The sequence below is a fragment of the Siphateles boraxobius genome, unplaced genomic scaffold (assembly GCF_051911475.1).
Source record: "Siphateles boraxobius isolate OS27281-9 unplaced genomic scaffold, OSU_SipBor_1 24, whole genome shotgun sequence".
NCBI classification, from domain to species: Eukaryota; Metazoa; Chordata; class Actinopteri; order Cypriniformes; family Leuciscidae; genus Siphateles; species Siphateles boraxobius.
The window spans coordinates 11,309,272-11,322,116 of record NW_027508855.1 but is presented as its reverse complement, the minus strand read 5'-3'; the positions used below and the strand labels follow the sequence as shown (position 1 = coordinate 11,322,116).

The following is a 12,845-nucleotide window of genomic DNA, read 5'->3' as shown; positions in this document are numbered from 1 at the left end:
GAGAGAGAGATATTTGCAAATTGATATTGCAAGCCAAAAGAAAAAGCGAGACAATCAATATTTCAAAATAATGAGGTTTCGTGAAGGAAAATGGAGAGGAGATGTCAAACAGACATCTCTGTAGATGAAAATGGGTCTCAGTAATTGACAAATGTAATGATTGTAAAGTCAGATTATAAAAGAGACAGAAAATAGGAGAGAAATAAAAAAAACAGAGAAAGGTTGCTGGGACAATACATGTATGTGTGTTTATGTGTGTATGTGACAGATGGTGGCTGATATTGGGGGGTCTATTGGATTCAGGTGATTCTGGGTGGCTGAAAGTGCTCAAGTTTCCTGCCAGCTGCCCCTCTGCACTCAGGAGTCTGGCTGGCACTGTGACAGGAGCAGCAGGAAACAAGCCCTGTCACATATGCTCTGCCTGACATTGGGGTCAAGGTCAAATCTGCCTCGGGTTGGCAGAAGTCACATATCTAAGGGGAGGAAGGAGAAGCCCTGAACCTGGACAAAGCGAATATCTTATCAATATATCAGGACTGAAGACGAGCATTGTGTATCTGAGCTGCTGTTTTCCAGCAGGCATCTTATGTAGCCTGACATTTCAAAAACCTCAGGAGTCAAGAAACGTCAGTCAAAGGCTTTTTCTGAAATATTATGAGGCTCATGTGCTCTGCAAACATGTCAGAATTCAATGAGATTGCTGTCATGCATCAAATATGAGCCAAATGGCAAATCAAAAAGCCTTCATGGTAGACATGCGCAAACATTTCTTCTGAATGCATCAAAATCACTTATTTAAGATAATAAGATTACATCGCCTATACAAGTGTTTCAGAATCACATATTGGGTCATATTTTTTACTTTTTTTTAATAAGTTTGACTAAAATCTTGCAAACATTTACCATGGAAACCATTAACACTTCAACTTCTGTTCACTGATGTACAGTAATGTTTTATCGTAAATGCAAAGTGGCTAATGACCAATCAGCATCAAGGAATGGAAAGCAAAGACTAAAAATATCATAGCAGCAACTTCATATCTAATAAGAATTATCAGGAACAAGCACTGTACACAAGAAGTTAAATAACAAATAGCTCTGAAAGGTTAAATCTGAATAACATGACTGTAGCAGGCTGCCGCTGACCTGCCATAAGAGCAAAGCTCTGCGGTGAAACCGCAGGGAAAAACTAGGCACAGGTGGTGTGTGAGAGAAACATGCTGCGAGACCCCAGTCACAAACACACACTCATGCACACAAAATCAGCAGTCCACCACAGCTGTTAACGCTGATGCTAATTTGTTTCCACAGGGCCCTGCAGGCATGAGATCACACTGTGAACACACACACACACACACACACACACACACACACACACACACACACACACACACACACACACACACACACACTACTATCAATAAGAGCTGGAGTGCTGATGATTAGGGTAAGTGAAGAATGGGCCGATCAGGATAGGATAGGATGGGGGAAAAATAAAAAAGAAAGAAAGAAAGAGAGAAAGGCAGGAAAACAAATGAAGGAAATAAAAGGAATGCAGAAAATGAAGTAAGGGAGGAAAGGGAAAGGCAGGTAGAAGGAAGGGGGAAGCATGACAAATGCAGAAAAGAGGGTAAAAGTGAAGGAAGGAAGGAAATAAATAAATAAAGGTGAAAAGCAGGTAAAGGAAAAGGGAAATGTAAGGGAGGGGAAACCCAGGTAATTTAAGGAATGAAGGAGAAAATGCAATGCAATGAAATAAAATAAAAGAGGGAAAGAAACAAGAGCCCACCTGATATGGATCCCAGCAGCACATTGTTCTTAATACAGCTGTACACGTACTCGTAGCTCTGAGGCTTCAGTGGAGATCCTGTAGACAGGAGTGTGTGAAGCGTCTGCAGGTTGTGTGTGTTGGCTACAAATGGACAGAGTACAACAAAATGTATTAGTGAAAAGAATAAACAAATCACAATGTTAACTAAATGTTGCATTTACTGAAATATTACACATTGCAAAGCATCAAAAGAACATCCACAATAATTGGGCACGAATATTTAAATTCAGATTGAGTCCCTACATTTTCATTCCATAACTACTAACAGTAGATATATAGAATAACCATACATATATTTATACAACCTCATAAACATTTTTAATTATATATATATATATATATATATATATATATATATATATATATATATATATATATATATATATATATATATATATAAAGTAAAACGTTTATAATATGCTCCGATTTCAGAATCAGAATCAGAATCAGAAAGAGCTTTATTGCCAAGTGTGCTTGCACACACAAGGAATTTGTTTTGGTACTGAGGCTTCCAGTGGACATATACAAATACAACATGAAACATAATACTACAAATTATAAGAATAAAAAATAAAAATAAAAATATATGAGAATAAAACTATCACAGTTGGATAAAACTATCACAGTTCTGAAATCATAAAGTCCTGAAGTATAATTTATTTAGATGGATTTTAGTATGGAGGCAGATGGGTATGGCTCAGAGTGATCAGAATTATGAACCACATTAAACTGTGCTGAAATGTATGCAGGCGACATGCCAGGCCACCCGTCTGGGGTCCTGTGTAGAGAGGGCCTCTCCTGGTTATCAGAGGTAGTGCCACACCCCATAGGCTAACAGGTGTCGCTCTGAAATGTCAAGCAGCCAAAGAGAGCAGCAGAGGGCCAGGAAGCACGTCTCTGACCTCCAACACACACAGTCCTCTGAACCATACACATGCAAAACAAATAAATCCCCCAACTCCTCAAACACACCAAGAGCTTCAAAGACGACATAAATTTAATTCCGTGATGTAGCAAACCACAATATTTAGCAGGAAACATTGTAAGGCATGATTTGTTTTTATTTTTGATATTTAATTGGACTGTTAAAATATATTTTTTAATGAACTGATTTGTAATATTTATTTGTTTTGATTTAATATAATTTAATTTAATATTACTTAAATTTATTTAGTTTTCACAGCACAAGTTATTTATTTAGTTGTGTCTAAGGGGTCAAGTTTTGGCTAGTTAGCATGGGCGCAACTAAATCTTTTTCCATTGATAGACATTCATAAGTAGCCGTGTATCCTGACAAAATGGGGTCGATTTTCATTTCTAGTTTTCGAGCTTCATTCATTTTCAAGTTTTTTTTTTTTTTTAAATTGCTCTCATGACAGACATTACGGATAAACCCCGTCTTCCACTGTAATTTGCATTTTAATTCAATTTCATTTTGTCTCATTATTATTGAATATTCACATGCACACATACACGATTTAGTGAATGAACCAATAGCATCTAGAGACTGCTGGGAAAGTGGGGAACAGCCTTTATTCTGTGCACACTTAAATGTAGGTTTGTAAATGTAAAAAGGCAAGACAAAAAAAACTGATGTGTCAAAAAAAAATATGACTTTGCATTAGTTTATTATATCATTAAAATGTATCAAACAATATTATTGGCTAAAAACCTTGAAGTAAAGTTTAATTGAGAAATATTTGACAGCTACGTGTAACTTTTTATTTTATTTTGTTAATTTTAATATTAATATTAAGATATTTTATATTTATATTAAACTTTACATAAAGGGAAGTGTTCAACAACATATTAATTTTGCTGCGGTCTCAAAATTGATATTAAGAAATACGAAAAAAAACTGGTATTGGTAATGACAACTGAAATAGTGTATAGTGACAACCTTATTTACTCATCCTTTACTTTACCAGGAAGGCCCCTTTCAGAGGGAGTCCTGGAAGGAGAGTCACATTGTGGATATTGAAAAACAAAAGAGATGACAACCATTCAGCAGCTCACCTGGTTTCAGATTTCTCTCCTCCAAAACAGACAGCCATTTTGCTCCAGTCCCAAAAATCGTGATTCTGTCAGCACACAAAAATATAATGGAAAAAAAATTTGATGTTAACAATATGGTGTATATTTTGAATGTATAAACTAAAGATAAAAATGGCTTTCTTACAGTTTGCAAAACAAAACTGTAAGTTAGGAGGTACAATAAGGGGCAATGTCCTTAAAGAACGTGAGATATGTGTACCGCTGGTTGGTAAATCACTGCACTAGGCCATATCTCAGACAAACATGAAAACCACAGCAATCTAGATCTCCCTGGTTTAGAACAAAGAGGAGAACACTTTCAGTGTCAATGAGGTGGAATTGATCTAAATGGCCTGTTGACCTGCAGTGGCCTCGGTCAGCTATCTCTTGATGGAATCACTCACGGTCAGAAATCAGAGGTGGAGGTCATGGCAGCGTAATATCTGAAGAGCACAGATAAGCTTAAATGCTGTCAACATGGTTGTGTTAGTGTAATCTCCATTTGTCTAGCACAGAGTTTCACTGTTTACAGCAGAATTACAGTAAAACAAACTTACTACTATACAGGCTGTATAATACATGAAACTGCCAGCCCATTCCTAAATGCAATCGAAGCACAATTGTAACCTCAAAAAATAAGTCTAACCGAAGTATTAGATTTAAAAAAGGGGGTCAATGTACACTAATGTTCACATTGTACAGCTCCAAAAGCTTGTTTCCATTCCAACAACTACGCTAGTGTAATGGAAATCAAGTACTAAGTGATATAAATGAACTACATGTACTTACTATAGAGTTACAGTTAGGGTTAGTTATTTGCAATTATGCATAATTTATTATGATTTAATTGATTATAATTTATAAATAAATGTATATTAATGTATTTTAATTCATATCATTTATTAGAAGTTATTACTATAGTAAGTACATGTAGTAACGTGTAACTACGTCACCTTAAAATACAGTGTTACCTAGAATTTCCATTCATCCATATACCCACACTGGTCTGCCCACGCCCACATCTGAAAATCCACAGTTTCATATGGACAATCGCGAATTGGACATTTGGTTTGTTAAATTACAATTTTTTTTAATCCTCCTTTAGTGGCCCATGAAAGAAAGAAGGGCATTCGACACTAAAACAAAAGGGTGAGTAAACGTTGACTTAATATTAATTTTGGGTGAACCATCCCTTTAAGTATACAGCAACTACTCCTTTTACATTCAAAGAGGTTATCCATTCAAAACAGAGGGACTTAATTTAAGGGTCTGAGAACCCGTGTGGAATATAGTCAGATAAAACTAACCTTTGTTTGTCTTAAAAAACATTATAAGCAGACTTAAGGGCAAAACCTGTACAAATAATGAGCAAAATATCAGAAGCTACACATAAATGTAATTAAGTATCCATCTAAACTTATTTGTCATTCTCTGTTTTTCTCTCTCTATAGTTTCCAAAAAGAGACATCCGCTGTGTAGATAGGTGTCATGAAAACGTCCTGCTTGTGTGTGATTGGTGGCAGCTGGCAAGGCCTGGTTAGTAATGGGTCATTTAGGATGTAGGAAGAGCATTCGATACAAAATGAAATAGAACGTGATTTCACAAGCAAGATATCAGTCAGGCGGGGGGAAAAAATGGAAAACTTGACAGTGCCAATCTAATGATACGACCAACCACTGATGTGTTCCTTTCGTTTATGACATCATGAACCTCTGATTTACTACATAGTCCATCCACTAAATTTATGACGGGATTTTTAATTTTTCTAACATTCAAGCAGTCAAGCTCGTCTAATTATTCAGACAGTTAATTTCTTACAAGCCATGGCTACTTGAACATAATTTTGGCCCCATCTGCGCATGGAAAATTACAACCGGTAAATGAGTCAAGCATGCAAACTGGCTTTGTTGGAGTTTTGTCCTCAAGAAGAAAAATATTAATATAAGCAAATATAATTTAGACTCCCATCACAATATATGTGTAGACCAAATCTTAGCCTGGTACTACTGACTAGATACTTGGCTTATTGGTGAAAGATCTGGGCTTTTAACCAACAGGTGGGAGGTTCAAAGGGGAGATCCATCAGCTATCACCAATGAAACCTTGAGAAACGGCACTCAGGGGTGTCTAAACTCGGTCCTGATGGGCCACTGTCCTGCAGAGTCTACGACAGTGGACCTCCAAAAGCTGGATTAAACACCCCTGCTTTAACTTAACGTGGCCATGTTTTGTGAAAGTTATGGAAACAAATTCCACTGGCCCGAAATGAGTAGTGATGCATACATTTTGTTATCTGGATTGTAATAAGCTCAGTCTTCACTTTAAAACCAGCTCAATTCGGGTCCCGGACAAACCCCCAATTGTGTAATGGCCCGGCCCCAGCTTAATGGTGCAGACCTCTACAACTCAAATCCAGGAGGGCCGTGTCCAGCAGCCTTTAGTTCCAACTATAAACAAACACTTATCAAGGTGTACAATCTCATCAAGATGTACATAATTACTTGCAAATTACTGTTGAAATTAAAGTCTGCAGGACACTGGTCTCCAGCACTGCATTGGTGTATATTGGGGTGTCCAATGATGATCCTGGATAGCCAACTTTCAACAGTTTAGCTCTTGCCCCAATTAATCGTTTGCAAAGACCCGTCTCCTTTAGTTACTGTTGCTATGTCCGACAAGCCACGCCACTCTCACGTCACACACCACGTTCTCACACAGTGAAAAATACATCTCAGCGCAAAGAGGACACTGACAACGTGCTGGCAGACAGGACAGACCAGGTTATTTTTGATATGAAACAAAGTCTCAACTTTCAAATTTGGTCATTTTTTAAGAAATTTAAACAATAAATACCATTTTGTGGCTCTTTAATGTGTTGTGACAGATCGCTGTAGAGCCTCTTAAAGCTGCTTGTGAACTGATCATCTCTTCCTTCTAGTTAATTTAAAGCATCAAATAAACATGAAAGAACATAAGAAGGAATGTTGTTTTAACCACGGAAAGACAGCAGTACACTGTTTTTCAAGTTCAAATCCTCCAGCGTTAATCTACTAACTCTCCTGACTGTTTTGTCGAACAAAAATGGCGGAGTTGGCGGATTATGATTGGTCAGATCGCCTGTCAATCAAACTCCCTGCGAAGGGTCAATTAACAACTGAACTAGCTAATCAAGGTTTTTAGGATCACTAGGAACTTCCAGGTAGGTGTTTTTGGAGCTAAACTCTGCAGGAAAGTGGCCCGCCAGGAGCAGGATTGGACACCCCAGCTCTAGCCCTGATAAAGCAGACCTGAAAATTGTCCCCTATACCCTCATTCACTAATCCCCACATTACTCCACTAATATAGACCCCTTGAAGGAGTGAATGAAAATGAGTGTGCGAATTCGGAAACTGAGTTCACCGGAAAGGCTGCCGCTTTTGTATAGTTTGTGCTTGCTGTTTATTAAATCATTTGAAACTTAGCAAACTGGCAGCTCCAGTAGTAATGAAAATATTTATCTTGAACTCTGTCACGGAAACTAGCATGTATAAACCTTAATTAAACAATTTTATAATCAATGATACCTGATGATATTATTCTATACCCACATTGGACCAGCGGTTTGGAAAATGGATGGATGGATGGATGATTCAGCTGCAGGCGCCATCTTCTGGCAGGACGCGGGAATTTGTTCGACACGTCAATCGCAGTGCATTATGGGTATTCTCTAGCCGTTGAGTTTACATCAGTTGTACACTCGTTATTGAGGTGCATTATGGGATTGAATGAGTGTACTCTATAACGTCCACTATGGCTTCGGACACCACTACAAATGGCTGTCCCCACAAATAGTGTAAATATTAAAGGGTATGGGAGTGATTTCGGATACAGCCGTGCTCTTTAGGATCACTAGGAACTTCCAGGCATGATGTGTAGGAGCTAAACTCTGCAGGAAGGTTGACCTTCAGGATCAGGATTTGGCACCCCTGATGTTGATATTGACAACAACATAAAAGGGGTTACACCAGCACAGTTAAGGAAACAAAAATAACATTTATTTACCAACAGTGACAATATGGGACAAAGAAAGAGTTGTCTAGCATGACCAAGTTTCACAATGGCCCTTTGTCCAGAAGAGGTTTCCCTGACACATTTTCCTTCATCTACATGGACACCACATCTGCCCTCTGATTGAATATTGATCATTTGTAAACATTAAACATAATTAATCTGAAGGGGGACCAGCAGAAGATAAAAGCTAATCCAGGATCAGTATATTTGTACAACTAAACATAGAGGGACAAAAGAGAGAACATGTTTTATTCATCATGTGGTGGACATCAGGGAGAGTTCTAGCTTGTCTGCAGAAGAGGGGTAGATGGGTTGATTCAGTCTGTTAATTGATTTGTATCACAAAGGCAAATGTCTACAAATTCATTCTAAAAATACACTACACAACTGATCACAGACCTGGACTGAAGTGGTGTTCCCAGAATACATTCCCTCACAAACTTACTTAAAACAACAGGAGAGGTGTTTCTTGTCAATATAAAAAAAGACAGCATAGAGGAAGAGCTTGCGATTGTTTTTATACCGAATTGCAGAGAACAGGGAAAATAAGAAACATAGAGTTAAAAAATAAAGATGAAACAGTGCATGGTGAAAGTGGGGAGACATTTTGATGTTTTTCTATTTATTTATTTTTTGCTCCAGTTCCTCAATGCCTTGCTCTCTTACAACTTTATTTGCTTTTGCTCATTACTGCTCCCTCATCTGGATAGTGAACACAATTAAAGACTAGAAAAAGTTCGTCGAGACAAACTTTAAGTTGGCTTGTGAAAGTTTGGACCAATAAGTTTGAAGAAGTTTAAGAAGAAAGATTAGTTAGAAAGAAAGAAAGAAAAAGAAAGAAAGAAAGAAAGAAAGATGAGTTAGAAAGAAAGAAAGAAAGAAAGAAGAAAGATTAGTTAGAAAGAAAGAAAGAAAGAAAGAAAGAAGAAAGATTAGTTAGAAAGAAAGAAGAAAGATTAGCTAGAAAGAAAGAAAGAAGAAAGATTAGTTAGAAAGTAAGAAAGAAGAAAGAAAGAAAAAGAAAGAAAGAAAGAAGAAAGATTAGTTAGAAAGAAAGAAAGAAAGAAAGAAAGAAGAAAGATTAGTTAGAAAGAAAGAAGAAAGATTAGTTAGAAAGAAAGAAGAAAGATTAGTTAGAAAGAAAGAAAGAAAGAAAGAAAGAAAGAAAGAAGAAAGATTAGTTAGAAAGAAAGAAAGAAGAAAGTTTAGTAAGAAAGAAAGAAAGAAAGTTTAGTTAGAAAGAAAGAAAGAAGAAAGATTAGTTAGAAAGAAAGAAAGAAAGAAGAAAGATTAGTTAGAAAGAAAGAAAGAAAGAAGAAAGATTAGTTAGAAAGAAAGAAAGAAAAAGAAAGAAAGAAAAAGAAAGAAAGAAAGAAAGAAAGAAAGAAAGAAGATTAGTTAGAAAGAAAGAAAGAAAGAAAGAATTAGTTAGAAAGAAAGATTAGTTAGAAAGAAAGAAAGAAAGAAAGAAAGAAAGAAAGAATAGTTAGAAAGAAAGAAAGAAGAAAGATTAGTTAGAAAGAAAGAAAGAAAGAAGAAAGATTAGTTAGAAAGAAAGAAAGAAAAAGAAAGAAAGAAAGAAAGAAAGAAAGAAAGAAGAAAGATTAGTTAGAAAGAAAGAAAGAAAGAAAGAAAGAAAGAAAGAAAGAAAGAAGAAAGATTAGTTAGAAAGAAAGAAGAAAGATTAGTTAGAAAGAAAGAAAGAAAGAAAGAAAGAAAGAAAGAAAGAAAGAAAGAAAGAAAGAAAGAAGAAAGATTAGTTAGAAAGAAAGAAAGAAGAAAGATTAGTTAGAAAGAAAGAAAGAAAGATTAGTTAGAAAGAAAGAAAGAAAGAAAGAAGGAAGAAAGATTAGTTAGAAAGAAAGAAAGAAAGAAGAAAGATTAGTTAGAAAGAAAGAAAGAAAGAAAGAAAGAAGAAAGATTAGTTAGAAAGAAAGAAAAAGAAAGAAAGAAACAGAAAGAAAGAAAGAAAGAAAGAAAGAAAGAAAGAAAGAAAGAAAGAAAGAAGAAAGATTAGTTAGAAAGAAAGAAAGAAAGAAGAAAGATTAGTTAGAAAGAAAGAAAGAAAGAAGAAAGATTAGTTAGAAAGAAAGAAAGAAAGAAAGAAAGAAGAAAGATTAGTTAGAAAGAAAGAAAGAAGAAAGATTAGTTAGAAAGAAAGAAAGAAAGATTAGTTAGAAAGAAAGAAGAAAGATTAGTTAGAAAGAAGAAAGATTAGTTAGAAAGAAAGAAAGAAAGAAAGAAAGAAAGAAAGAAAGAAAGAAAGAAAGAAAGAAAGAAAGAAAGAAAGAAAGAAAGAAAGAAAGAAAGAAAGAAAGAAAGAAAGAAAGAAAGAAGAAAGATTAGTTAGAAAGAAAGAAAGAAGAAAGATTAGTTAGAAAGAAAGAAAGAAAGATTAGTTAGAAAGAAAGAAAGAAAGAAAGAAAGAAGAAAGATTAGTTAGAAAGAAAGAAAGAAAGAAGAAAGATTAGTTAGAAAGAAAGAAAGAAAGAAAGAAAGAAGAAAGATTAGTTAGAAAGAAAGAAAAAGAAAGAAAGAAACAGAAAGAAAGAAAGAAAGAAAGAAAGAAAGAAAGAAAGAAAGAAAGAAAGAAAGAAGAAAGATTAGTTAGAAAGAAAGAAAGAAAGAAGAAAGATTAGTTAGAAAGAAAGAAAGAAAGAAGAAAGATTAGTTAGAAAGAAAGAAAGAAAGAAAGAAAGAAAGAAGAAAGATTAGTTAGAAAGAAAGAAAGAAGAAAGATTAGTTAGAAAGAAAGAAAGAAAGATTAGTTAGAAAGAAAGAAGAAAGATTAGTTAGAAAGAAAGAAAGAAAGAAAGAAAGAAGAAAGAATAGTTAGAAAGAAAGAAAGAAAGAAAGAAAGAAAGAAAGAAGAAAGATTAGTTAGAAAGAAAGAAAGAAAGAAGAAAGATTAGTTAGAAAGAAAGAAAGAAAAAGAAAGAAAGAAAGAAAGAAAGAAACAAGAAAGATTAGTTAGAAAGAAAGAAAGAAAGAAAGAAAGAAAGAAAGAAAGAAAGAAAAAAGAAAGATTAGTTAGAAAGAAAGAAAGAAAGAAGAAAGATTAGTTAGAAAGAAAGAAAGAAAGAAAGAAGAAAGATTAGTAAGAAAGAAAGAAAGAAAGAAAGAAAGAAAGAAAGAAAGAAGAAAGAAAGAAAGAAAGAAAGAAAGAAGAAAGATTAGTTAGAAATAAAGAAGAAAGATTAGTTAGAAAGAAAGAAGAAAGATTAGTAAGAAAGAAAGAAAGAAAGATTAGTTAGAAAGAAAGAAAGAAAGAAAGATTAGTTAGAAAGAAAGAAAGAAAGAAGAAAGATTAGTTAGAAAGAAAGAAAGAAGAAAGATTAGTTAGAAAGAAAGAAAGAAAAAGAAAGAAAGAAAGAAAGAAAGAAAGAAAGAAGAAAGATTAGTTAGAAAGAAAGAAAGAAAGAAGAAAGATTAGTTAGAAAGAAAGAAAGAAAGAAAGAAGAAAGATTAGTTAGAAAGAAAGAAAGATTAGTTAGAAAGAAAGAAAGATTAGTTAGAAAGAAAGAAGAAAGATTAGTTAGAAAGAAAGAAAGATTAGTTAGAAAGAAAGAAGAAAGATTAGTTAGAAAGAAGAAATATTAGTTAGAAAGAAAGAAAGAAGAAATATTAGTTAGAAAGAAAGAAAGAAAGAAAGAAAGAAAGAAAGAAAGAAAGAAAGAAAGAAAGAAAGAAAGAAAGAAAGAAAAAAGAAAGATTAGTTAGAAAGAAAGAAAGAAAGAAGAAAGATTAGTTAGAAAGAAAGAAAGAAAGAAGAAAGATTAGTAAGAAAGAAAGAAAGAAAGAAAGAAAGAAAGAAAGAAAGAAAGAAAGAAGAAAGATTAGTTAGAAAGAAAGAAAGAAAGAAAGAAGAAAGATTAGTTAGAAAGAAAGAAGAAAGATTAGTTAGAAAGAAAGAAGAAAGATTAGTTAGAAAGAAAGAAAGAAAGAAAGAAAGAAAGATTAGTTAGAAAGAAAGAAAGAAAGAAAGATTAGTTAGAAAGAAAGAAAGAAAGAAGAAAGATTAGTTAGAAAGAAAGAAAGAAAGAAAGAAGAAAGATTAGTTAGAAAGAAAGAAAGAAAAAGAAAGAAAGAAACAAAGAAAGAAAGAAGAAAGATTAGTTAGAAAGAAAGAAAGAAAGAAGAAAGATTAGTTAGAAAGAAAGAAAGAAAGAAAGAAAGAAAGAAAGAAGAAAGATTAGTTAGAAAGAAAGAAAGATTAGTTAGAAAGAAAGAAAGATTAGTTAGAAAGAAAGAAGAAAGATTAGTTAGAAAGAAGAAATATTAGTTAGAAAGAAAGAAAGAAGAAATATTAGTTAGAAAGAAAGAAAGAAAGAAAGAAAGAAGAAAGATTAGTTAGAAAGAAAGAAAGAAAGAAGAAAGATTAGTTAGAAAGAAAGAAAGATAGATTAGTTAGTAAGAAAAAAAGAAAAAAGAAATATTAGTTAGAAAGAAAGAAAGACAGAAAGAAAGAAGAAAGATTAGTTAGAAAGAAAGAAGAAAGATTAGTTAGAAAGAAAGAAAGAAAGAAGAAAGATTAGTTAGAAAGAAAGAAAGAAAGAAGAAAGATTAGTTAGAAAGAAAGAAAGAAAGAAATAAAGAAAGAAAGAAGAAAGATTAGTTAGAAAGAAAGAAAGAAAGATAGATTAGTTAGTAAGAAAGAAAGATAGATTAGATAGATAGATAGATAGATAGATAGATAGATAGATAGATAGATAGATAGATAGATAGAAAGAGATAGATAGATGGATAGATAGATGGATAGATAGATGGATAGATGGATGGATAGATGGATAGATAGATAGATAGATGGATAGATGGATGGATAGATGGATAGATAGATGGATAGATAGATGGATAGATAGATGGATAGATAGATGGATAGATAGATGGATAGATGGATAGATGGATAGATAGATAGATAGATAGATAGAT

At 33.6% G+C, this 12,845-nt stretch overlaps 1 protein-coding gene across 1 annotated transcript in view; it reads right to left on the bottom strand.

The window, feature by feature from the left end:
• aacs (acetoacetyl-CoA synthetase) overlaps positions 1-12,845 on the bottom strand; it is a 40,394-nt gene that overhangs the window by 6,563 nt on the left and 20,986 nt on the right. The window contains exons 11-12 of the mRNA XM_077241469.1: positions 3,848-3,912; positions 1,790-1,912 (exon numbers count right to left, since the gene is read on the bottom strand). Coding sequence (XP_077097584.1) covers positions 1,790-1,912; positions 3,848-3,912 — 188 coding nt within the window. The remainder of the gene's footprint in view (positions 1-1,789; positions 1,913-3,847; positions 3,913-12,845) is intronic.